This window comes from Triturus cristatus, chromosome 1_2 (assembly GCF_964204655.1).
Source record: "Triturus cristatus chromosome 1_2, aTriCri1.1, whole genome shotgun sequence".
NCBI classification, from domain to species: domain Eukaryota; kingdom Metazoa; phylum Chordata; class Amphibia; order Caudata; family Salamandridae; genus Triturus; species Triturus cristatus.
In genome coordinates, this window is record NC_140580.1 from 879,558,914 (window position 1) to 879,586,831 (window position 27,918).

Consider the following 27,918-nt stretch of genomic DNA (forward strand, 5'->3'; position numbering starts at 1 on the left):
CCATGGAAAGACCCAAGGGCATGGCTGTAGCCCTGCTGTCAAAGTGAACTAGCGTTACAACAAACAAATGATGGACGGAATGCTGACAATGCAGACATTCTCCCCCAGTCAAGAGATCTGGGTTAAATCCATCGTTCTTTTGCCCACTACGCCACCCCAGTTCAGACATGGCCATATGCAAATCAGTCTTGACCCTGTGCCTCATGGGAACAGTCCAGCCCGAACTGCCAAGCCATGTCTTCCCTGGACCGGAATCAAGCATCCTGGGACCGGTTTCTGGCTATCAGCCGTCATCAGCCAGGATAGCTTGACTCCAGTGGCGTAGTGAGCACGGGTCCCATGTCTGGGAATACCCATCCCACTTAGGGCGAAAAGCGTTACAACAAACAAATGATGGACGGAATGCTGACAATGCAGACATTCTCCCCCAGTCAAGAGATCTGGGTTAAATCCATCGTTCTTTTGCCCACTACGCCACCCCAGTTCAGACATGGCCATATGCAAATCAGTCTTGACCCTGTGCCTTATGGGAACAGTCCAGCCCGAACTGCCAAGCCATGTCTTCCCTGGACCGGAATCAAGCATCCTAGGACCGGTTTCTGGCTATCAGCCGTCATCAGCCAGGATAGCTTGACTCCAGTGGCGTTGTGAGCACGGGTCCCACGTCTGGGAATACCCATCCCACTTAGGGCGAAAAGCGTTACAACAAACAAATGATGGACGGAATGCTGACAATGCAGACATTCTCCCCCAGTCAAGAGATCTGGGTTAAATCCATCGTTCTTTTGCCCACTACGCCACCCCAGTTCAGACATGGCCATATGCAAATCAGTCTTGACCCTGTGCCTCATGGGAACAGTCCAGCCCGAACTGCCAAGCCATGTCTTCCCTGGACCGGAATCAAGCATCCTAGGACCGGTTTCTGGCTATCAGCCGTCATCAGCCAGGATAGCTTGACTCCAGTGGCGTAGTGAGCACGGGTCCCACGTCTGGGAATACCCATCCCACTTAGGGCGAAAAGCGTTACAACAAACAAATGATGCGAAAAGCGTTACAACAAACAAATGACTGGACTGTTCCCATGGGGCACAGGGTCAAGACTGATTTGCATATGGCTGGGTTCAAACTGGAATGGCATGGTGAGCAAAAAAACGATGGATTTAGGCCCAGATCTCTGTACTGGGGTGAATGTATGACATTGTTCTGCATTCTGTCCATCAATTGTTGTTTTTGCATTTGTCACCCCGAGTGGGAAGGGTATGCTCAGACGTGAGTCCCTTGCTCTCCATGCCACTGGAATCAAGCTATCCTGGCTGACGAGGGCTGAAAGCCCGAAACCGGTCCTAGGATGCTTGTTTCCAGTCCAGGGAGGACCTGGCTTGGCAGTTCGGGCTGGACTGTTCCCATGGGGCACAGGGTCAAGACTGATTTGCATATGGCTGGGTTCAAGCTGGAATGGCATGGTGAGCAAAAAAACGATGGATTTAGGCCCAGATCTCTGTACTGGGGTGAATGTATGACATTGTTCTGCATTCTGTCCATCAATTGTTGTTTTTGCATTCGTCACCCCGAGTGGGAAGGGTATGCTCAGACGTGAGTCCCTTGCTCTCCATGCCACTGGAATCAAGCTATCCTGGCTGACGAGGGCTGAAAGCCCGAAACCGGTCCTAGGATGCTTGTTTCCAGTCCAGGGAGGACCTGGCTTGGCAGTTCGGGCTGGACTGTTCCCATGGGGCACAGGGTCAAGACTGATTTGCATATGGCTGGGTTCAAACTGGAATGGCATGGTGAGCAAAAAAACGATGGATTTAGGCCCAGATCTCTGTACTGGGGTGAATGTATGACATTGTTCTGCATTCTGTCCATCAATTGTTGTTTTTGCATTTGTCACCCCGAGTGGGAAGGGTATGCTCAGACGTGAGTCCCTTGCTCTCCATGCCACTGGAATCAAGCTATCCTGGCTGACGAGGGCTGAAAGCCCGAAACCGGTCCTAGGATGCTTGTTTCCAGTCCAGGGAGGACCTGGCTTGGCAGTTCGGGCTGGACTGTTCCCATGGGGCACAGGGTCAAGACTGATTTGCATATGGCTGGGTTCAAACTGGAATGGCATGGTGAGCAAAAAAACGATGGATTTAGGCCCAGATCTCTGTACTGGGGTGAATGTATGACATTGTTCTGCATTCTGTCCATCAATTGTTGTTTTTGCATTTGTCACCCCGAGTGGGAAGGGTATGCTCAGACGTGAGTCCCTTGCTCTCCATGCCACTGGAATCAAGCTATCCTGGCTGACGAGGGCTGAAAGCCCGAAACCGGTCCTAGGATGCTTGTTTCCAGTCCAGGGAGGACCTGGCTTGGCAGTTCGGGCTGGACTGTTCCCATGGGGCACAGGGTCAAGACTGATTTGCATATGGCTGGGTTCAAACTGGAATGGCATGGTGAGCAAAAAAACCGATGGATTTAGGCCCAGATCTCTGTACTGGGGTGAATGTATGACATTGTTCTGCATTCTGTCCATCAATTGTTGTTTTTGCATTTGTCACCCCGAGTGGGAAGGGTATGCTCAGACGTGAGTCCCTTGCTCTCCATGCCACTGGAATCAAGCTATCCTGGCTGACGAGGGCTGAAAGCCCGAAACCGGTCCTAGGATGCTTGTTTCCAGTCCAGGGAGGACCTGGCTTGGCAGTTCGGGCTGGACTGTTCCCATGGGGCACAGGGTCAAGACTGATTTGCATATGGCTGGGTTCAAACTGGAATGGCATGGTGAGCAAAAAAACGATGGATTTAGGCCCAGATCTCTGTACTGGGGTGAATGTATGACATTGTTCTGCATTCTGTCCATCAATTGTTGTTTTTGCATTTGTCACCCCGAGTGGGAAGGGTATGCTCAGACGTGAGTCCCTTGCTCTCCATGCCACTGGAATCAAGCTATCCTGGCTGACGAGGGCTGAAAGCCCGAAACCGGTCCTAGGATGCTTGTTTCCAGTCCAGGGAGGACCTGGCTTGGCAGTTCGGGCTGGACTGTTCCCATGGGGCACAGGGTCAAGACTGATTTGCATATGGCTGGGTTCAAACTGGAATGGCATGGTGAGCAAAAAAACCGATGGATTTAGGCCCAGATCTCTGTACTGGGGTGAATGTATGACATTGTTCTGCATTCTGTCCATCAATTGTTGTTTTTGCATTTGTCACCCCGAGTGGGAAGGGTATGCTCAGACGTGAGTCCCTTGCTCTCCATGCCACTGGAATCAAGCTATCCTGGCTGACGAGGGCTGAAAGCCCGAAACCGGTCCTAGGATGCTTGTTTCCAGTCCAGGGAGGACCTGGCTTGGCAGTTCGGGCTGGACTGTTCCCATGGGGCACAGGGTCAAGACTGGAATGGCATGGTGAGCAAAAAAACGATGGATTTAGGCCCAGATCTCTGTACTGGGGTGAACGTATGACATTGTTCTGCATTCTGTCCATCAATTGTTGTTTTTGCATTTGTCACCCCGAGTGGGAAGGGTATGCTCAGACGGGAGTCCCTTGCTCTCCATGCCACTGGAATCAAGCTATCCTGGCTGACGAGGGCTGAAAGCCCGAAACCGGTCCTAGGATGCTTGTTTCCAGTCCAGGGAGGACCTGGCTTGGCAGTTCGGGCTGGACTGTTCCCATGGGGCACAGGGTCAAGACTGATTTGCATATGGCTGGGTTCAAACTGGAATGGCATGGTGAGCAAAAAAACGATGGATTTAGGCCCAGATCTCTGTACTGGGGTGAATGTATGACATTGTTCTGCATTCTGTCCATCAATTATTGTTTTTGCATTTGTCAAAGTGAACTAGGGCTGAATCCGCCTTGTCTCTGAAGAGATGGAAGCCATCAAAGAGCATATCTATAAGTGATGCTTGGACATCCTCAGAAAAGCCAGTCCCCCTCAGCCAGGTGTGGCACTGTAAGGTCACAGTCAATGAAACCGCTCTGCCTAGTGAGTCGGTGTTATCCCGCCCACAATGAATCATGAATTTAGCTGCAACTCTCCTGTCAGAGTATAGTCTGAGCCTCCTCCGGAACCATGAACAGCACCTGAGCAACCGAGTCCCATAGAGCATGGGAGTAATTGCCCAAAAGGCAGGCGGTGTTCACTTATCTCAGTGCCAGGCTAGAGGAAGAAAACATCTTTTCTAAGGTGTCCAGCCTATTGGATTCCATATCCGTTGGGGTGCTAGGGAATGTACCAGGATTTACATGGGAGGAAGAGGCTTGGACCGCGAAGCTCTTGGGGGTAGGGTATTGTGTGAGGAAATTGTGGTCCCCTGGGGCAGGTGAGTAAGTAAAGTAAGCCAATTACATTTATAAAGGGCACGGCTACCGCCAACAGAGGTGTCCCGGCGTTAAATGCAGATTCACAGTGAGGAAAGAGGGGAGAGCTACGGGAGGATAAAGAGCCAGGTTTTCAGCGCTTTCCTAAATGCGGATTCTATCATACGAATATGGACAGGCATGGAATTCCAGATTGACGTAGTTCTCACAGAGAAAGCTTGGCCGCCTATCCTAGCCTTAGAGAAGTGAGGAATCCTGAGCAGTTTGAGGTGATTAGATTTCAGAACCTGGCCTTGATGATAGTTTTGGAGTCTATGTTTCAAGTAGCCCGGACCCCGATCTCTAGTGGCCCTGTAAGCAATGGTGAGCGCCTTATACTCAATTCTCCTTTTAACAGGCAGCCAGTAGAGGCTTCGCAGATGGGGGGAGATGTGGTTGCGTAACGGCACTTTCCTAATAAGTCTGGCTGCAGCATTTTGAATTATTTGCATCCTGCGGCCCAGTTAAGCTGGTAATCTAACATAGAGGCTATTGGAGTAGTCTAGCTGGGACGTGACCAATGCATGGACCACTGTCTTCCTGCAATCAACAGGCACGAAATGAAGGACTCTCCATAGGGCTCTCAGCTTCCAGAAGCAAGACGAGGAGACTTGGCGAATCTGGGCCTTGCAGGAGAGGTCATTGTCAAATTTAAACCTAAGATTTCTGGCTGAATCTACTGGGATCGGCGGGGGGTTTAACTCTGAAGGCAACCAGAGCTCAGGTAGTATGGGAGATGATTTATTGAAGAATAAGACCTCTGTTTTCTCACTGTTTAATTTCAAGCAACTTTCCGTCATCCAGGCCGAGATGTTGTTCAGGCATTGTTTAAAGTTGGCAAAAGCAGCCTTGGAGTGTTCTCTGAAAGAGAACACCTGCTGAGTGTCATCAGCGTAGGATACTACTCTCACTCCCCATTTCTCGACCGAAGTTGCAAGGGGGGTAAAATAGACATTAACTAATAGTGGGTTCAGAGCCGAGCCCTGGGGAACACCACACACAAGGGGTTTCTATGAAGACACGTGGGGGCGGAGAAATACCTGGTGAAAGCGGTTCTCTAAAAATGACTGGAACCAGGCCACCTTGGTTCCCCCTCACTCCCAAGTGCTTAATTCTCTCCAAAAGAATACGATGTGACACAGTGTCGAATGCTGCGGAAAGATCCAACACTTTTTGTCCTAAGTGGGATGGGTATGCCCAGACGTGGGTCCCTTGCTCACTGCGCCACTGGATTCAAGCTAGCCTGGCTGAAGAAGGGTGACATACCCTGAAACCGGTCCCAGGATGCTTGCTTCCGGTCCAGGGAGGACCTGGTCTGGTAGTTCGGTCTGGACTGTTCCCATGGGGCACAGGGTCAAGACTGATTTGCATATGGCTGGGTCCAAACTGGGGTGGCGTAGTGGGCAAAAGCACAATGGGTTTAACCCAGATCTTTTGACTGGGGGAGAATGTTTGCATTGTCAGCATTCCGTCCATCATTTGTTTGCAGTAACACTTTTCGCCCTAAGTGGGATGGGTATGCCCAGACGTGGGTCCCTTGCTCACTGCGCCACTGGATCCAAGCTAGCCTGGCTGAAGAAGGGTGACATACCCTGAAACCGGTCCCAGGATGCTTGTTTCCGGTCCAGGGAGGACCTGGTCTGGTAGTTCGGTCTGGACTGTTCCCATGGGGCACAGGGTCAAGACTGATTTGCATTTTGCTGGGTCCAAACTGGGGTGGTGTAGTGGGCAAAACAACGATGGATTTAACCCAGATCTTTTGACTGGGGGAGAATGTTTGCATTGTCAGCATTCCGTCCATCATTTGTTTGCAGTAACACTTTTCGCCCTAATTGGGATGGGTATACCCAGACGTGGGTCCCTTGCTCACTGCGCCACTGGATTCAAGCTAGCCTGGCTGCAGAAGGGTGACATACCCTGAAACCGGTCCCAGGATGCTTGTTTCCGGTCCAGGGAGGACCTAATCTGGTAGTTCGGTCTGGACTGTTACCATGGGGCACAGGGTCAAGACTGATTTGCATAGGGCTGGGTCCAAACTGGGGTGGCGTAGTGGGCAACAGCACGATGGGTTTAACCCAGATCTTTTGACTGGGTGAGAATGTTTGCCTGGTCAGCATTCCATCCACCATTTGTTTGCATTAACACTTTTCGCCCTAAGTGGGATGGGTATGGCCAGACGGGGGTCCCTTGCTCACTGCGCCACTGGATTCAAGCAAGCCTTGCTGAAGAAGGGTGACATACACTGAAACTGGTCCCAGGATGCTTATTTCCGGTCCAGGGAGGACCTGGTCTGGTAGTTCGGTCTGGACTGTTCCCATGGGGCAAAGTGTCAAGACTGATTTGCATATGGCTGGGTCCAAACTGGGGTGGCGTAGTGGGCAAAAGAACAATGGATTTAACGCAGATCTTTTGACTGGGGGAGAATGTTTGCATTGTCAGCATTCCGTCCATCATTTGTTTGCGGAAATATCCAACAGCACAACCATTGCAGAGCTGCCCTGGTCTACCACTTCACATACTGTTTCAGTAACTGCCAAACGTGCTGTCTCCGTGCTATAGCCTGATCTAAAACCAGATTGAGAGTCAAGGAGACAATTGTTAGATTCAAGGAAATTGGACAATTGCTTCTGAACTTCCTTCTCAAGAATTTTAGCAGGCGCTGGTAGAAGGGAAATAGGCCTAAAATTCTTGTGCTCTGCTGGATCAACGTCTGGTTTCTTAAGAATAGGTAGTAGATAGGCCTGTTTCCAGGCAGCGGGATAGATGCCCGTTGTCAGAGAGGATTTCCAAATCAGGTTCAGCAGCCTATTGAACCTTGAGGCAAGTAATTTGAAGAACTGAGCCGGGCAGGGGTCACCAGGAGAACCTGATTTACAATCGTATAGTTCTACGAGAGATGCCTCTGGGAGAAGTGGGCGAAATTTGGCCAAGGTGCCAAGGGGGTCTGCGGTGGGATTTAACATCGAAGAGGGCCTATCCAGTGGAAAGGAGGAATGAATTAGTTGTATTTTCTCCTGAAAAAAGTCTGATAAATCCGCACAGAGGGTAACCAAAGGGGAAACAGTGCTGTCAAGAGCCTTCGGCTTAGTAAAACATTGGACAATTCTAAAAACTTCTTTGGCAGAGTTATCAGACAGTTTAATTTGGTTAGCATAATAGTCCCTAATGGTGTTGCGCTTCAGCCCGCGAATTGTTTTTTAGAGCCGCTCTATAGGAGCATTTAGCTGCCGGATTGTAAGATTTACGCCAAACATTTTCTCTGCTCGTAGCTCCAAGGAAAACCAAGGGGCAGAGGGTTTTTTCTGGCAGATTTAACTGTTCTAAGAGGGGCCACTCTGTCTAGGGTGGAGGTGACCCAGCAGTTGAAATTGGATACATCACTTCTTGGGTCATCTGTCAGTTGAGGGGGTGCGTTTTGTAACAAGGGACCCAAAGTTTCAGGAGAGACCTTCCTCCAGTTCCTCATTTCGTCGTATTATGGCCTGGCACTATTGCCTGAGGATTCGCCTAAAAATCTGAAAGGAACTAACAGATGGTCAGACAGGTCAGAGGTCGCCTCTACTTTCAGGTTGGAATCATAAGTAAAGATAAGATCCAGCATATGGCCCGCTATATGGGTGGTGGCAGCAGGCAATCGTCCTGCTCACAGGAGCCCCTGTGCTAGGCTTGGACCAGGTCTCATGCAGGACATCAGCAAGGGCTTCATTGAAAGGGAGAAGTGGTTCAGAGGGCGTCACTCCTGGCGGAAGCACCTCCACCAAGACATTTGTCTTAACTGTCACTGAGGGCAGGCTAAGGTCCAGCACCTTGGCTACCCTTCTCACCACCACTGCAAAGGATGCTCCCTCCTCCATAGCTATGGTAGGGGGAGAATGCAAACCAGTATCTGGAGAAGTGTCGAGTCCACTATCCTCTGACAAGTCATCACACCAATCCATCTGTGGATCTAAGAGCTGACATTCCTCAGGGTCCAGTGACCCCTCCCAATCCTCCCAGAGTCAAAGCCCATAGGAATAGGGCTCAAGCTCCAGCCTGGGAGACCTGCTCAGAGTCAGATGATGTCCCTCTGGCTTTGTGTCAAAGTCAGGGATCAGAATAGGGCCGACACCACCAGGAGCATCTGCATCGATGCCGGTGATGGGGAAGGTTGCAGTGGTATGACCGGCACCGGTCCATATCCATCTGTGGATCCAAGGGGACCGACTTGTGCCTCCGGCGTGGAACCAGTAGGGGCCCATCCTGAGCCAACGGGACCCGAAAGTGCACCGCAAGGGAGCAAGCCGCTCAAATATGAGGCGGATGGCCTCAGAAAACTTATGGAGATGAGCGGATGCATAGCACTGCAAACGGCTCAGGTCTTCGCTTTGTTGTTGTATTCCAAGCAAAAGAGGCATAGAAGGTACGGCATAGAAGGTACGGGTTCATCACTGACATCTGGCACCGCAGGGCTTGAAGACGGTCTTCCTTGTGGACATCCATGCCACACTAGGAGAAGAACCCTCAAAAAAGCTTTGCAAAACATCAAAAAAAGACAGTCAAAAAAGGACTGAAGGGTAGCTCTCTCTGTATCTGCACTGACTGGTGCATAAAGAATAGAACTGGCATCAGTGTGCTGAGGTGGCACCTATCTAGTGTGGATGTCGCCATCGAAGCCATGCGGAGCCTACTGACCCCACCTACCAGTGTGCAGGAGTACTGTTCACTAAAAGAAATTCGGATCCCGTCTGACATCTGAGGATAATTCTAAGGTAAGGAATCTGTGGCTAGAAGTCCTTATCAGATAAGGCCCTCTTCAGAAAATGTGTCCAATAACTTTTAAAACATCTCATCTAAAACTTAATGGTACAGGTCTAACTTTGTGAACCACAGGGACAGCATTTTGTTTGAGTTTTATAACGTGTTCAAACTTTCTAATATTATCTATTTTTACATTAAAAACCTCTGGGTATTTTTCTAATATCGTATCTATTTCACTGTCAACTTCAATATCAAGTAGAGCAATGGAAGTATCATTAAGTTGAACCAGGTTGTAAGAACCAGGAATACGTTTTAAACTCATCTATGTAAGATCTTGCCGACCAACAATATTTTTGCCTTTCAAAGCCACATACACCTTATTAAAAAAAAGGTCTACAAAGACACTATACATCCTCTAAAAAGTACCCAAACATCTCAAGGTCTTGATCTCCATAGGCCTTGGGAAGAATATCTGCAAGGTTGAACAGATTTGTTTTCAGACCACCATTTGGTTGTATAAAACGTCAGAAATAATTGTAAAAGGCACTCCAGAGTCAGCCAGGATACTTAAAATTAAATTGCCCATTTTAACTTCACATTAAGGACATTTGACTCTTTTAGTTAATGGTGTCTCAGCATCAACTGTGAAAATCAATTTTGCTAAATCATGCACGCAGTCATTATTAGCATCCACACTGCTCACTTGAATAACCTTTTTCCTACCTCTGCCACATGCTTTGAAAAGTACCCAAATTATGATATTTGTTGAAACATTTACTAATGCGGGACTAACAGGATTGTTGCTCAAATGTGTTTTCGATCCACATTTGAAGCATACTGTACCACTCTTTCAAAAGACTTATTTAACCTGTCCTAAAAAGAAACTGCATTAACAAATTCCGTACTATGCATTGAATTGAGCAAAGAAAAAGGGGTATAATTTGCGATACATTTGCTAGAAACTATGGCAGGCTCAATACCTTTTGCTCTATCTACAACTTTGGAAAGGCTTGGATCCCTGCAACTAAGTAAATGTTCCTGAATTTCTTTTTGAATAGAAACTGTGTACAAATTGGCTTCTGATGTAAATATCCAATGATGAACCAAAATTGCATGTTGACCCCAAATTTCTTAATGCCGAAATGTACTTAGTCTTATCTTGATTTTGTTTATATTTAAAGAATCTGCATCTCTCCAATAACACACTAGTTTACTCCATAAAATTGGTGGACAGTCTGGTAATAGTTTCAGTATATACATCCCAGTTATTAAAATCACCAGGAGGTATAAGAACAATTGTTACTTACCTGTAAACAGGTGGTTCTCCAGTATTGGTGTCTTTCATAGATTCACATGCTTGAATATTCCCCGTCGTCGGAGTGGGAGTCCCACGGTAAATAAAATAGCAATATATATATAGCAAAATATATACATAAGTAATCACATAATTAGCGTTATATAGGTGTAAAAACACACATAGTGTACCTATAAGAGAAAACTCCATAGGAATACAATGGAGAGAGACAAAAGACTTTTGTAATCTATCTCTGTCATTATGTAAGTCCGAACTCCAGCCAATCAGGCGTCAGCCCCTCTCTAGAACCTTCTCCTCAGAGCCTCTCACCTCAGATTTTCGTAGCACAAGAGTGACTGTAGAGTGTATGAGGAGAAGAGAGCCTCTGAAGGGAGGAGGGAGGGTCGCATGTGAATCTATGAAAGACACCAATACTGGAGAACCACCTGTTTACAGGTAAGTAACAATTGTTCTTCTCCAGTATTAGGGTGTCTTTCATAGATTCACATGCTTGAATATAGAATAGCTAGCAGTAACAATCACCATTGTTTCCATGCCAAAATAGATTCAAAATATAAAGATAATCAATCTTCTTATGCATAAAAACAGTATCGAACAACTGTAACATTGTAAATGCATAATATAAATGGAAACAATATGGAGGTGGGAGGAAGAGGCTCACCTTACTTAAAAAGATTGCACAGCACTGCCTGTCCCACTGCAGCATCCTCCTCGCTTAAAGTTGCCAAGCAGTAGTGCTTAGTAAACGTGTGTCTGGTCGACCACGTAGCTGCTCTGCAGATGTGTTGCAAAGATACTCCAGCAAATAAGGCAGTAGATGATGAGACTGCCCTAGTGGAGTGTGCCCTCACTGGAGACTGCAGAGGTTTATTTGCCCTTTGGTGGCAGAAGACAATAGCTGCCGAGATCCAGCGTGCAATCGTTGGTTTAGTAACCTGACGTCCTTTATGACAGCGTCCATATGCTATAAAAAGTTGATCGGATTTCCGGAACGAAGCTGTCTTACTGATGTAGAACTTTAGACACCGCTTCACGTCCAAAGAATGTAATCTTTGTTCTGCAGGTGTCTGAGGATTGGCAAAAAAGGTCTTTAATATTACTGGCTCATTAATATGAAAGTCAGTAGGCACCTTGGGTAGAAATGATGGATTGGTGCGTAACACTACAGCATCCGGTTTGAACTGCAGGAACGGAGGTTTGATGGTAAAAGCATGGATGTCACTGACACGACGTGAAGACGTTAGTGCCAGAAGTAGGGCTACTTTCCAAGTTAGATATTTTAGGTCGGCCTTGTGAATGGGCTCGAACGGAGGTCTCATCAATTGCGCTAACACAACGTTGAGGTGCCACAACGGAGGAGGACGCCGAACTGGCGGAAAGTTTCGGAATAAGCCTTTAAAGAATTGGCGGATTATTCTTGAGGAACAAAGGGAACTTGATCCATCTTGCCGGAAACGGGAAATAGCTGCTAGAAAAACCCGTAGGGTTGCATGAGACAGTCCAGAACTGGCTAGGTGCAAGAAGAATGGTAGCAATTGCTCTGCCGTGGAATGTATCGGATGGACTCCGTTAGCAGCACACCAGTGGCAGAATCTTTTCCATTTGAACTTGTACGTCCTGACTGTAGAGGGTGCTCTTGCCTGGGCCAAAATATCCCTACAATCCTGCGGGATGTCTAGGTGGGCGAACTCATGGTGTTCAGGTTCCAGGCCGATAAGCTCAGTGAGGAGGGATTTGGATGACAAATTCTCCCTTTGCTCATTGTGAGCAGATCCGTCCGATGTTGCAGGAGGATTGGTTGGCATTGGGACAGCAGGAGCAGTTCTGAGAACCACGCTTGCCGTGGCCAGCGCGGGGCTATTAGGATCAGGTGGCAAGGTTGTCTCCTCATCTTCCAAAGAACCTGAGGTATGAGGGGTATTGGAGGAAAGGCGTACGCAAATAGATTGCACCAGTTTATCAAAAGGGCATTCCCTTGTGATTCCTTGTGGGGATGCCAGCTTGCGTAATTTCGGCATTTCCGGTTCTCCGGCGTAGCAAAGAGATCCAGTTGCGGACGACCCCATAGTTGGAATATCCTCTCTAGAGTGGGTTGGTGTAACTCCCACTCGTGGGTCGACGAGGAGGACCTGCTCAGGGAATCCGCTAGGACATTGGATACTCCTGGCAGGTGTACTGCCATAATCATGATCTGATGACTGAGAGACCAGTCCCAAATTCTTTGAGCTAACCTGGAGAGACTTGGGGATTTTGTTCCGCCCTGTTTGTTCACATAGTGCATACAGGTTGTGTTGTCTGTCTGTATTAGCACTGACTCTCCTTGGAGCAAAGGTAGAAATGATTTTAGAGCCAGAAAAATCGCCATCAGCTCCAACTTGTTGATGTGCCAAGATCTTTGATGTGTTGACCATCTTCCCTTCACAGAGAGATCCTCCAAATGTGCGCCCCATCCCTCCAATGAGGCGTCTGTCGTGAGTGTCCTGTCCGGTGGCAGCGACAGAAATGACATGCCTTCCGTCAAGTTGGCTGGAATTGTCCACCATGCGAGTGCTGACTTCATTTGATCTGTGACACATATCATGTCGTGGAAAGATCCCGTTACCTGACGCCACTGAGCATCCAGAGCTTCCTGGATAGGACGTGTCCTCAGCCGGCAATGAGGGATCAAGGCAATGGATGATGACGCCATTCCCAGAAACGATTTTAACAGTCTCACAGAAACTGACTCTTTTGATCTGATCAGAGACACCAATCGCAGCATCTTTTGTAGACGCTCCTGGGAGAGAAACGCCTTTGCTGACACAGTTTCCAGAGTTGCTCCCAGAAAATCTCTTTGTTGGTACGGATGAAGTTGGGATTTTTCTGCATTTACGGACAGGCCTAAAGAGCGAAACACGTCCTGGCACAGAAGAGTGTGTTGTCGCAGGTGAGTGCTTGACTGAGATTTCAGGAGAAAATCGTCCAGGTATGGAAATATTTGCACTCCCTGGAGTCGCAAAAACACTATTACTGGAGCTAGTACCTTCGTGAACACTCGAGGGGCCGAGCGTAGGCCAAATGGTAACACTTTGAATTGGTAATCGTGTTGACCCACTCAAAAACGCAGGAACTTCCGATGCCGCTGTAATATAGGGATATGAAAATAGGCATCCTGGAGATCTATCGTTGCCAGAAAATCTTCCTGCAAGAGTAAGCGCAAGATGTCTACTAGCGTCATCATACGGAAGGATTGGCTCTTTATATATTTGTTTAGTGCCCTTAGATCGAGGATGGGCCTCCACTCTCCGTTTTTCTTTGTGATCAGAAAGAACCGGGAATAAAAACCTTTTCCCTTCTGAGACACTGGCACCAATTCTATAGCTCCTTTTTGCCTTAAAAGTCGAACTTGATGCAACAGTTCTTTCATGTGAGCTGGTGGCGGTCCGGAGGGTGGTGTGGGAGGAGGGAATTTGGTGAATTCTAAGGCGTGTCCCTTTTTTACAATGTCCAAAACCCAACGGTCCCTTGAGATGGAGGACCATTGGGAAAAGAACAGAGAGATTCGACCTCCAACCTTGTCCGTCTGGTAAGAGTCACTGTCTCTTTGACGCGGTTCCTCTGTATGAGGATTTTCCTCTATATGACTTGGAGGTTTGCTGTCGTGATGCTTGCTGTTGCTGGCCATAAGAGTAACGGTTGGATCCTTGATTGTAAGGTTTGTATTGTTTATTGTCCCTTCGAAAACTTGAGGAGGTGCCGCGTCCGCGTGCACCACGAAAATCACTCCTTTGAAATTGAAGGTTTCCTAACGATCTAGCTGTCTCAGTATCCTTCTTTATGGACTGTAGAGCTTCATCGACGTGGCTTCCAAATAACGCCTCGCCGTCATATGCCATGTTAAGGATCATGGACTGTACCTCCTGACGAAAGGATGTCGATCTTAACCATCCTTGCCTACGCAGAACAGCCGCTCCGGCAAGCTGACGGAATCCCATGCAGGCGATGTCTACTGCACAATCGATTATTTCCGCCGATGCCGCTTCTCCCTCTTGGAGCAACTTCAACCTTAGATGGCTCTGGCAACTCCTGAACCACATCAGAAATATCAGCCCATACTTGTCTGTCATATCGTCCCAAGATGGCCAAGGCATTAGCTGCTCTAACCACAGTAGAGGCCATAGAAGAGAATTTACGCCCTATGGCATCCATCCGACGTCCGTCACGATCCGGAGGTGTGGTGATAGTAGATGCAGGATTTTTCGCCTTACGTTGCGCTGCCTGCGTAACGACTGACTCAGGTTTAGCCTGACCCGTGAGGCATGCTGGGGTTCCTATTGGTGCCTTATATTTCTTTTCTAATCGAGGCACCTGTGCTGGCAAGGTATTCGGTGTCTGCATTAATTTCTTGCCTTCTTCCCAAATAAACTCAACAATGGGAATAGCATGAGTCTGTTTGTAAGGTTGATTCTTGAAATCATAAAGGAAGCAATCTTCCTCCCTGCGCTCCGTTGTTAGTTTAAAACGGTATGCTGCCCTTTCCATCAGTTGGTGAAAATTGGCTATGTCCACTGGAGGTGAATCCCCTGTTACTATCTGTGAGGGGGATGGTGTTTGTGCCTGGTAATTGTCCCACTCCGCCATATCATCGTCATTGTCATCCACATCCCCATCATCATCTGGGATTTCACCCTCTTCTGTGTCCTGAGGGCCTTCCTCTACAGGCTCATAGTGAGGCAACAACCTTTCCGGAACCTGTCTTGGAGGTGCAGGCGGCATCTGAGGAGCAGGATTTACAATAGGTACCGGTGGAATATTTGCCGGAATCACCGGGGCTGACGGAACCTCTGAACGTTGAGGGGATAGAGGGAACCGTTGGTTGTAGTCGTCCAACATGCGTTGGAGATTAGTTATGAGCGACAAAGGAAGAGTCGCCGTTTTATGCTTCGGAGGGGCCTGCTGTATGTAAACTGGATCTTCATCCTCACTGCTGACATCCTGGCATTTAATAACTAAGTCGGACGGACTTTGTGCCGTTCCAAAAGACTCCGGTAACCCCTCGGACTCCTGATCAGAATCCGTAGCGAATAATGGTGAGGGAGGCTGTGCATCTCCCACAGGAATATTGTCTTCCTGGCTATCCGGGCCCACAGTAGGAGGTAATGGTGTCCAAGAAACTCCAGTTAAAGATGAAACCGACGCTGAAGTTAGCTGAGGTAGTTGTTCCCTCTTTGTTTTCTGGGTAGACGAAACGCTGCTTACTCGTACCCTTACAAATGTCCCTGCCGTCGACTGCTGCATGGTATGTTCTGCAGCAGCCTTAGGAGATGCCCTCGTCGACGGAGCCGTCGTCGACGGAATGATGGTCGACGGAATTATCGTCGACAGAGTCTGTGGCAACAAAATCGATGTTGACGGATCCGCCGTCGACGAAGCCGCCGTCGACGGGGCCACCGTCGACGGAGCCACCGTCGACGGGGCCGCTGCCGACGGAGCCGTCGTCGAGGTTTTCGTCGACAAGGCTTTCGTCGACGGAACCACCGTCGACAGTGTCGTCGACGGGATCTTCTTTTTCTTCATCGACGGAGTGGGCGTCGACGAGCTCGACGACGTCTTCGTCGACGACACAATCTTCGTCGACGGAACCTTAACCTTTTTCGTCGACGTTGAAGTAATGGGCAAAATAGAAGTCACCGCCCTCGAGGAACTGATGGTAATCGTCGATGAGGATAACGTCGACAGAACGCTCGTCGACGACGAAGCAGCTGACGTCGTCGTCAGAGTCACCGTCGACGAGTTAGAAACAGCAGATCTCGTCGTCGGGAGTATCGTCGACGAGGCGGACAATCTTTTCCCTGAGGAATGGGAAGTAGACGCCTCAGCAGCCTGAGAACAGTGTCCCTTAGGCGACAAAGCAGTAGGTGAGACAGCAGAAGTGGCAGCTGTCAGAGTCAAAGATAGTTTCTTTTTCTTCAGGAAAGGAGATGGTAACTCCTGCACACTACTGCGCTTAGAGGCTGGTTGAGAACGACCAGAAAAGAGACTTTCAACATCAGAGAGTGGGTTATCCTTATCCTTCAGTCTCTGTAGCCATAATAACAGGCGGCCTTCTCTGTCCTTTAGAGTTTTTGTAGAAAAGGTTCTACAAAATTTACATTTTGCCACTTCATGGTCTGGGTATAAACAGTAAATACACTTACTGTGTGGGTCCTCAGAAAATAAACGCAGCTTTCCACACGAAGAACATGGTCTAAACAAAGATTTCTTACTAGAAGACATCCTGACTGACAAAAACTGAGCAGAGCTCAGGGAGACTCCCTGTCACACGACGTGCGGTAGAAAATCTGAGGTGAGAGGCTCTGAGGAGAAGGTTCTAGAGAGGGGCTGACGCCTGATTGGCTGGAGTTCGGACTTACATAATGACAGAGATAGACTACAAAAGTCTTTTGTCTCTCTCCATTGTATTCCTATGGAGTTTTCTCTTATAGGTACACTATGTGTGTTTTTACACCTATATAACGCTAATTATGTGATTACTTATGTATATATTTTGCTATATATATATTGCTATTTTATTTACCGTGGGACTCCCACTCCGACGACGGGGAATATTCAAGCATGTGAATCTATGAAAGACACCCTAATACTGGAGAAATCCCAGTTATTAAAATCACCAGAAGGAGGATCAATTTCTGGTAGGTTATCAAAAATGTATCGTCCCTCTTAACCCAAGTGACTAAAAAGGAAAGCAACTTTAATTTTCTTTTCAGCGTCTATTGACACTAAAAAGTTCTCAAAAGAACGGAACCATACTTTTCAAGAAACTGGTGGTTTGCCAGGATATGCCAGAAAAGGAGCTGTTTGTACCAATTGTTGAGAAGCCATTAAATACTCTCTAAAATAACTTATTAAACCAGTTGGCATAAAATTAAGTTACATTCAAGGCATCAAGGTTTAATATTTAAATGGTTAAATAACCAGACTGTGAAGAGAAGGTCTCCAATTATCTGAAAATGTGAGGCAAAATTATGTAAAACTGAATAACAATACACTACAATAAACTTTTTCATATGTTTCAAAGATGGCCACAAGCGTAGCGTGATGTCACTGCATCATGTGACTGTGAAGTGATCAGTATTGTCCAATAGAATAAAGTGGACCTTTTGAATGATACAGAGCGCTGCAAGGATCGAGCTGCTAAGCTGAAGAGTGCACCTGATATTCACGGGCAGTGCTCGAGCAGCTGACTTGCCAGAGAAGACCCTCAGGCTGCCCGCGCAGCTCCAAGCAGGGTTCCAATGGTGTGACGATTCAAACTCCTCTGCCAACTTCAAAGTGACACTCACGAAGGCAGCAACACCATCCAGTGGGCAGGAGAAAGAACGGCAAGCCCGATCAATTACGACTGTGAACAATCGAACTTCAAAATGTTAAAATCTTGACAATGGGCTCCAGGTAAGTGCTCCTTGTACTCCTCCTCACCAAATGTTGAAAGAGGTAATCAGGAAGCAAAATAAAGTTTCTTGAACAAGTTTTTGTAAAACAATAAGGAGCCCACGTTCGGCAGGTCCTCCATCCACCTGCGACATCCAACAGCAACTGCTGGAGCAGCCAACACTGGAACTCGCAGAGGGAGCAGCTGAACATGGCACAACGAATAAATAAAACAAGATCTGTATCAAGGAGTAAGCATACGATAAGGTAAGAACATGTTCAAAACAAATTAAGGACTTGTGACACACTATAATCCCACAAACTTTATCTGCCTCTATGCACAGAGAAATCTGTGACCCTAAACGTAATGGGTAAGAATATACATTGGCAAGCGACCCACTTAAATGATAGAGAAGCAACATGTGTAGCTTCAATAGCCCCTAATGATTTGGTCTAGCATATGGCTAATACTCAGGAATTCGATGGCAGAATGATTTGAAGACAATTGTAGTGTTTCTGATGAGATCCAAGGAAAACTCATAACGTATATCACAATATTTTGCCAATGCAATTTCTTCACAGTTTCAGGGCAGTCAACTAACGATCAAAGGCCTTTCTAAATGAGCAATGAGGGGACAAGACAAGGTCCTCTATGTGGAAGGTTAAGCATTATGAACTCCCATAACTACATTTGTTGCCTTAATGCAGCAGAACAATCTCACAGAAATCATTGGCCTGTTGCATGCCTCTTCTAGAGCAAATATGTCTTCTGAAATATCATTAAATATAGCAGAGGGAGGGGGGGGCATGCCCAAGATGGCGGCGTGAGCGGACGTGCCGGCCTAGAGCTCCGTCCCTGCCCGATAATTAACACCTGAAATAGCCTCCACCACCCGGTCCCGACCGCACCTGAAGGGGTCCTGGCTCTATCAGAGGACAAGCGGAGTGGGCAGCGGAGCCTGGCTGGGCGCATACCGCGCTCTCTGGAGGGGTCCGGGTGACGCCGGGGCCTACTGCGTGGTCCGGCGGGTAGTCGCGGTGAACAGTGCTGCCTTACAGTGATCCTCGTCGGAGTTAAGAGACAGCGGCAACCAGCGGTGTACGCATCCGGCCCCTGCCGACAACCTGTAACCGACCAGAGGATAGTGGGCGAGGAGTGAGAGCCGCTCTGCTGCACGGCGGCCCCGCATTGATTCATCACGGTGGCTGGGGTAGGGGCTCGCCTAGGCAGCAGCAGCATCCCGCCTGGGGATGGGGGTGCTGCTCTCCCGAGGCCTCCTCTGTGACTGCATCATCCCCCCCCACACCAGGGACTGAGCCAGCGGCACTGGGGCCTGTCGTGCGGGCCCGGTGAGTTGATGCCGCACCCTGGCGGGCCCTCCAGAGCTCACCTTTGAGGCTAAAGGTAGGAGGCATCTAGCGGTGCCAGAGATTGGTCCCAGTCTATGAGCTGCAGGTGGTAGGCGGAGGACAGAAAGGTGGGAGTGCTATGCCCCCGCACTGAAGCTGTGCCATCAGCAGCCCTACATTGAGTGGCAACTGTGGAGGCCCGGGGTCCCGGTGAGGCATCAACGTCAATGTCCCAGCTCGGGGTGAGTTCACAGCTTTCCCGCGGCCTCCCCTGAGCCTGCATCGTTTTTCCTCACGGCAGAGTCTGGGCTACAGACGTAAGTTATCTGGGTTGCGGGCCTGCTGGAGCGGGCGCCCCACGGGAGTCCGGGCCAGTCCTGCAGCTCCTCGGCCCGTGAGCGCTTCCCAGGTTTGGCATAGGGCTCTCCCCTGGCGGCATCCCTGCGCCCGGACTCTTGGGACCTCATGGTTCTGCCCCATGCCAGGCGTGGGCCTCACCTATTCCTTGGATGATCCTGGTGGCCCTGGTTTGCACCTGCGTAGGCCTCTTACCGACTGGACAGGGCATCGGGGGCCCCCGGGGAACACGTCTGAGCAGAGCTGATGGTCCCAGCCTGGACTTCATATCTAGGGGTGGCCCCACTCCTCCCCCCAGTGGTGTATCTGTGCTGGTTGAGGCCTAACCTACGCAGTCGGTCCCCCTTTTGGATCCACGGGGCCCGCCCTGAGCAGCCTGGGCCTTCCTGGACCGACACATCACACCTAACGGGGCCACAGACGACAATGCCACGTCGTTCTCTGCTACATTTCCTCCAGTACCACCTAACACTTGCTACCTACCCCACATTGAAGGAGTGGAGCTATGGCGGCCGCCAAGGCCAAAAAAGACAGGTCAGTGAGAGAAATGGTGCTAAAGGGCCCGCAAGATGCCCACCAATATTCAACCGCTGTGGAGGCCCCCAAACTGTCGAGTGGCGCAGAGGGAGGGGATGTAGGAGTAACTTGTGAATTTCTTGAAGCCCTCTTTGCGTCACTCCGGAAAGACCTCCAAACAGTTAAAAAAGGACCTTGCGTCGGAGATTAGAGACGCGCGATGGGATATCGACGAGGTGGGGTGAGAGTAGCGGTGTTGCAGGAGGGATCCCCATCCAAGGACGCTGAAATCAAAGCACTACAGCAAGAAATCATACGCCTGCAGGACCAACAGCTCAACCTGCAGGCATACACCGAGGACCTGGAAAACAGGTCCCGTAGAAACAACATACGCATCAGAGGGGCCCCAACCGGCGATAAAGAAATGGATGTGGAGGGCTATGTTCAGGAGCTGTTTGTGAGTGTCTTGGGTGACACTCCGCCCAAGGCCATCAAGCTGGACAGATGTCACAGAGTTGGATCTCCCCGGGCGCTGCCCCGCCCGCCAGCAGACATCCTGGTGTGTCCACAACTTTACGGAAAAGGAGCCGATCCTTAGAGCAGCATGGGCTGATCCAAAGCTCCAATTTCATGGGCACTCCCTCCAACTATTCCAGGATCTAGCAGGGTCCCTACTGCAGAAAAGGTAAGATTTCCGCCCAATCACGAGTCACATCCGCTCCCGTGGAATCTCCTATTCATGAGGCCATCCTTTCCGCCTCATCTCCCAACTGAATGGCAAGGCCATGCAACAGCGCTCCCTCTCCGAGGCCTACAAAATCCTTGGAATTGCACCCCAGGACTCCCAATCTCTGTGATCATCTACAGACAAGGAGCCACGTAGGGGGAATGGCCGTGGCCGCAGGTGTAGCCCGGTGGTCTCGTCCCACCGTCCAGATCCAGTAGCCTTGGCACGGGAGCATTCTGAGTGCTATGCTCCCTCTCCGGAGGAGATCCTCAAGGCGCGGACCCCCCCCTCCTGAGGTCCTGCACATTACCAGAAGGGTAGTTGATACACAGGTAGGGACGGAGGCCAGGACCAAATTTGTGTGGAGCGGCACCCCATCGTAGTGACTCCCCTCGCTGGACCCAGACTTCCCTCTTAAGAAAGACTCTTTGTTCTGTTGGTTCATTGTTCTTTATTGTTTTTGGTTTTGGGGAATGGGTTTTGTTCTGGGGCTCTCCTTCGGTAGGTATAGGATCATAGTAAGGATGGCGCATGCGCTCACTGAGATCTCCCCTCCCCCTGAGCTTTTTTAGTCCGTCCAACTATCCCCTTAGCTTGTCCGCCTATATCAGCGTTGCTCCCCAGGTTATCTACTTTATGGGGATCAAACAACTAAGCTTAAATGTTAAGGGTCTTAATAACCCCACTAAAAGAGCGTTGATACTCTCCCTTCTGAAGCATTCACAAAGCAACACCTGCCTGCTTCAAGAAACACACCTCATAGAACAGGACACTCATAGGATGCATTCTAGGCAGTTTCCACGACAGTACTGGTCCTCTGAGAAAGGGAAGGGGCGGGGTGGTTCTCTCTCCCCGCTTCTCAGGGACAGTCCTAGACATATGCTTTGAAATAAAGGGCTGTGTTTTAGCTATCTGAGTACAGCTGGGGGAACTGCATTTCACTGTTTCGCTCGACGACCCTAATGAACATCAAGAAATCTTTATAACCGAAGCATTAGCAGGGGTACTCCAAACGCCGGACCGAGCCATCTTTGTGGGCGGTGACTTTAACCTAGTTATGGACGGGGGTATCGATCGTTCAGTACAATGAAAAGGCCATACAGGGGCATTCACTGATGAAGGGTTAGCCTGGCTAGCCAACTGTCGGCTGCAGGATGTCTGGCGACTCAATCACCCAGAGGAACAGGATTACACATTCTTTAGACCTACGCACGGTTAGATCACTTCATGGCCTCCTCGGATGCCTGGGAGCTCACTATGGACTCTTCCACTGAACCTCGTTCCCTCTCCGACCACGCAGCCATTACACTCACTTTCTTGTTCCCCACAGGCAGTCCCCCAAGACCCCCCTGGCGCCTTTGTGACACCCTGCTTCACTCTCCTGACACAGTAGCATCCATCAGACGAGTGATCACTGATTATCTGGCTATAAATGATACGGGAGGGTCCCGCTATCCTCAGTATGGGAAGCCCTTAAACTAGTTACTGGAGGCGCCCTCACAGCGCGATCAGCACACAAAAATAAACTCAGAAGGGACAAGAAGGAGGAGTTGGGGAAAGCAGTGCTAGAGCTTGAATCTATATACAAGCGCACGATTGCTCCCCAGATAGGGCGTGAGCTGGAACAGGTTCGGCTCCAGCTTAAGCGCCTTGACCTCGACAGAGCTGAGTATGCCATGTTCTGTCTCAAACACAAATTCCACTTGGGCTCCAACAAAGGGGGTCGGATGCTGGCCCACTGCCTACATAGCACTCAGCACGCCAACACCGTCAAGGCTATACGGACGCGCTCGGGCCCGATAGTGCTCAACGCCACAGATATAGCAGCGGAGTTCCGGGCATTTTACACAAATCTATACGCAATCGATCACACCGTGGACCCTGACCTATCTCCCTACCTCCAAGGGGCCGCGATCACCCCACTGCCACTGCAGGAGTCGGAGGCGCTTGATCAACCCATTCGGATAGAGGAAGTAATTTCTGCCATTTCTAGACCAAACCCCTTGAAGGCTCCAGGCCCGGATGGTTTCAGCGCGATCTTTTACAAGACATTCTGTGCAGAACTCGCTCCCTTTTCAACCGGCCTCTTCAACTCTTTTGCCGATACCGGGTCACTATCTGAAACCATGCTACAAGCGTCCATCTCGGTGATCTCGAAACCAGGGAAAGACCCCAAGCTTTGCAGCTCCTATCGCCCGATCTCTCTGCTCAACATTGATGCGTAGCTGCTCACGGGCATTTTGGCACATCGCCTCAACCCACTGATAACGGGCTTGATCGACCCCGATCAAGCAGGATTTAGCCCCTCCCGTCAATGCGGCGACAACACCAAACGCTTGTGCCAGCTCATTTGTAATGTCAACTGGTCCCGGGAAGAGGCCCTCTTGCTGGCGGTAGACGCTGAGAAGGTGTTCGACTGGGTGCATTGGCCTTACCTGTTCACCACCCTTAAACACTTATGGCTGGGGGACCGGTTCCTGAACTGGATGCGTAGCATCTATCACGCACCCAGAGCTTCGGTTTGCCATATACATGTAACCCTTTGCCCAGAGGCTAAGGGATAACCCCAGGGCTGGGGCATCAAGTTTGGGGCGGACCACCACCTTATCAGCCTCTACACGGATGACATCATTTTTTCCATTGCTCAACCACTTACCACGCTCGAGATGATCACCACGGAACTGGAGGCTTTCGGGGCAGTGTCACGCTTCAAGATGAATCTATCTAAATCGCAAATCTTGAACCTCACTGTTCAGCTGGACACAGAACAAGCTCCCTGCACACAGTATGAGTTCCAATGGGTGGATGCAGCGCTCCCATACCTGGGCATAACGTTAGGTAGGAACCTTCTTACGATGGCACGGTCCAATTTCTCCAACTTAGGAGCCACGATCCACAAAGACTTGGATCATTGGCGACGATTGCCGTTGTCCTGGCTGGGCAGAATCGCCACGGTCAAAATGAATGTGCTCCCTAGGATCCTTTATGTCTTCCAGGCGCTCCTTCTCTCCCCTCTGCCCTGAGAATTAAGGCTGCTTCAACAGAATATAGATCGATTCATTTGGGACGGGGCAAAGCCTAGATTGCTAAAACAACTACTGCAATGTACAAAGGTGGAGGCTGTCCTCAATATTACGTGATACTTCCAAGCTGCCCAACTTAGATTTCTGGTAGAATGGAACCGCACCATGACCAAAAAGCACTAGGTCTTCATGGACCAAACTGTCGCAGGCTCCCACATTTGGAAGGAAACTTAGTTCCCACATGCACATAGATCCTGGGGCCTATACTCTTCCCGGGTAACGAGCATAACTTTCAAGGTAAGGGATAAAGTGGCTCTCCCAGCAGGCCTCTCGACCTTCCCTTCATCTCTGATCCCACTGTTTGAAAATCCCGAGTTACCGCCGGGACGGTCGCCACAGATGGCTAAGCGGTGGCTAGCGGGTGGGTGTAAAAGGGTGAGCTGTCTTTTTGACCACGAGGGCCACATCCCAATACTCACTATCGGAACAAGCGAGGTCCACACACACCCAGCTCACCCACTGGGTCCTTGGCTCCAACATTCACCCTAAAGTGGGTAGGCCCATGACCCCTTTTGAAAAATGGTTGTTTTTCAAATCTGACGATCAATTTGAAAGCGCCACATTCTCAAACAACGCCGGGTCAAAGATGATGGGAAGCGGATCTGGAACGCAGCCTCTCAGATAAATGGGGGGACATATTTTACAGGGCCCACCACACAACATTTAACGTAGGCCACACTGAAACAGCCTTTAAAATTGCATCCTATTGGTATTACACTCTTACTCGCGTACAAAGATGGAATGCACCCTGTGACGGTCGGTGTTGGAGGGGAAGTGGTAACCCGGGGTCATTACTACACCTGCTGTGGAACTGCCCCAAGCTAACGAGGTTATGGGAGCAGGTGCTGGACGACATAGATTAAGCCTTCCAGACGGAGATCGCACACCTCGCCACGTACTCTATTCTAGGTCTTCCTAATGCCCTCGCCTACCCACTGCGGTCCATTAGGGGCCGGCAGATGGCCATGGCCCTTAACGCCGCTCATACGCTTTTACTGGCACAATGAGGAACTAATAAGATCCCAGACCACCAGCAATGGCTTCTCCACTTATGGTCACTATTGGGCATGTAGTGGTTGTCCATGCCGGCCAGCGCCAACCCCACCACTTATGCAAAACTTTGGGGTCCATTCATCTCCATCTTGTCTAAAGAATTCAAAGAATTAACCTGCCCGGCATACTTGCGAATTCTCAAACCGGTCCTGCCCGCTTAGCGGGTCATTGTGCCATCTAGGGGTGGCCCCTTGCAACATTTCTGCTTTCCTATCATAGGCTCACATCTATATGGGCATCCTCGGAAGGAGAGAGGGTGTGGGAGGGGAGGGGTGGGCTTTTTGTTACTCTTCTTATTGTTAATTTACATTACTATGTTTTATTAGTTTGAACAAGTCTAAGCTTTTACTGCGCTCAGCACAATGATGTCACTAAAACTGGCTCTACCCGCTAGGTCCATTAACTTGCTGTTCACTGTCTGCCTCCTGTGGGTGCTCCCTGAAGCGGCCGGCCCTGATAGGGTTGCAGGCGAATCGCTGTGTACAATACCCTTCCCTTTACTGTATGCCTAAATATAATGTTTTGCCTATATCTTTATGCATCCGCATGTCCTGCTATGTAATGCAACTTTTTTGCAGTTGTGTATGTAAAGCGCTCTGATACCCCCGGGTCTAGTTTCTCCTGCTTCAAAAGGGACCTGAAACTCCAAGGATAGGTTGTTATTTGACTGTTTCAACCTCCTGAGCTTCCACCCTCCCTCTCACTGTATACCTAATTAATATTTTTTGCTTGTATCTTTATGCATCCTTATGTCCTGCTATGTAATGCAACTCTTTTTCCTTTGTGTATGTAAAGTGCTCTGATACCCCCGGGTCTAGCTAGCGCTATATAAAACGTATAAAATAAAATAAAAAATTAAATAAATACCCTCACCGGCTACCCCCCCCCCCAGCCAACAGTCTAAAGTCAGTTCCTTACCATGCTCTTGTGTTGACAATTTGCCCAGTCGGGGTTGTAAGCAAACTGCTGTTGGAATTGCTTGCTCTGTTCTTTACAAATACAAAGATTTTTTTCCATAAATATAGCAGAGGTCCATGTTTATCCAGAAACCACTTTAAAAGGGAGGGATAAAAGATCCCTCAATGAAGCTTTTAATTGCCAAAGCAAATAAATTACGTCAGTCAGTATAGTATGGTGCAGATAATGTCATGCAATAGTGGGCTCAAACATTGCAAGGGACAAAGGAAGCTCAACAGGGCAAAAAATGCAAACGTGAAAAGCACAGTCACTTTGAACATAACGATTGTTGATAGATGGGCAATGGTAAAGGGAGTACAACTATGCCTTCATTAAACAGGATGATAATTCTACTAAACAATAAGTCTGGGCATGAGCAATGGTGTCTTATCAAAGACAAGTGACAAAAATCAGGCAAAAAAACTGAGGAGGTAGTAAAAGAGTGCCTGCCCAGACAATGTCAATACCCCAAGGCAACCCAGATGGGACATAAGAAAACAGAACATATTTGAAACTGTTCACAGCCACCCACAGGGAATGAATGTCATCAATAAAAGAAACATAGCTTTAAAATGCAGAGTATGTGGGATAAACGGGCAAGGTAAAACAGCAAAATTGGGGACAGCAATAGACTGTTTTGAATTTTTTTTTTCAGTTGAGTGGGAATGTTCAAAATAGGACAAAGGGCCCATCATAAAGAACAATGTAAAAGTACACGCAGTCACTGAGAAAACAGAACTCCCTTGAATGAATTTCAGATTAATTTGGACTTTCGTTGGCTAGGCCATGTGATAATAAAAAGTTCTATAGATTGCAAATAAGAGTGTCCACACTAAAAACTTCAATATCATCCTGGGGTACGGAGGGAATTTTATGCTGGTACAACAAGAGAAATAAGTGCAAAAAAGTACAGACATCATTATTCTCATAGATATCCTAGTTTAAAGCACCAGTAGCATTCTGTAAGTGAGCCGCTGACACGTCACACTTTGTGGGCTACTGTAGCTCCTTTTAAATATATGTTGAAATGTGCCCCAAAACATCTGGCAGAGCACTCAATCCAACCAACCAGCGGCCCTCTCATCCCACTTTCTTCCTCCTTTCACTTTGCACACTGTCATTGTAACCAAGTAATGCCTGCCTTTTGATCTATAACGAAGACGAAACCGGTCCAAGTTGGGTTTAGTTTCAAGGGGGGACCCGGGCTGACAATGCAGGCTAGACTGCTTCCACTAGAGCAGGGTCAAGACTGATCTGCATATTCCTGAGCACAAACTGAAGTCGCATGGTGAGCGAAATTACGATGGATTGGGATATGGCCGGATTAATTACCAGTGGCTGAGATAAATTCAAACATTCCCTCCATCACTTTTTGTATACCTAGGAACATATTCCTCTAACAGTCATAAGAAAAATACAGGGCGAGATTAAGGTAGTTCGTGGCATGTATGAAGCTGGATCTGTGAAGGAAGGACTGCACAGAATCGATGCGCACAGATCAGACCCTAAACATAAACATAAGCTCGGAAGGCAGAAGACACAGTTTGACGTTCTCTCAAACAATTCAAGAGTCAAATAAACTGAGAATATGAATGACTTATTAGTGATCGCATCTATAAAAATGTCAGAAAAGATTCAATAATAAGTGGATTCGATTGTCAATTTAAAAAGGCTTACTATGGACAAAGAGGCAAACTGATAATGACACAGGGAGGTGACTGGAGAGAAGTAACACAGGTCACAGTGCCATATTTCAAAAGTGGGGTTCATTAATGTGCCTAGAGAATTAAAAAAACTTCTTACCGACTCGTCGTTTGGAAGCAGGAATGTAAACCAACAAGGAATGGATTGCTGGAGGCTTGTTCAAATACGTGTTTCTCCGTTTGTACCCAATCAATATCCTGCAAAAAAAGAAAACCAACTCATTTCTATTTTCAGATCCTTTTGTTAACCTTAGTTTTGAATGCCTAAGAAGATAAATGTAAACAGTTATGCACACCCATTGCAGACCCGTGAAGAACATCTTAATAATCGATACTTCTCTAGCGAAGAGCATGAAAGGATTATGACTTGAA

At 48.6% G+C, this 27,918-nt stretch overlaps 1 protein-coding gene across 2 annotated transcripts in view; it reads right to left on the reverse strand.

Annotated features, from left to right (window-relative positions):
- The window catches only part of PRKCZ (protein kinase C zeta), an 820,696-nt gene that overhangs the window by 113,410 nt on the left and 679,368 nt on the right, over window positions 1–27,918 (reverse strand). For both annotated transcript variants that reach the window (XM_085609332.1, XM_085609338.1), the window contains one exon: window positions 27,647–27,744. In XM_085609332.1, the coding sequence (XP_085465458.1) occupies window positions 27,647–27,744 (98 nt within the window). The remainder of the gene's footprint in view (window positions 1–27,646; window positions 27,745–27,918) is intronic.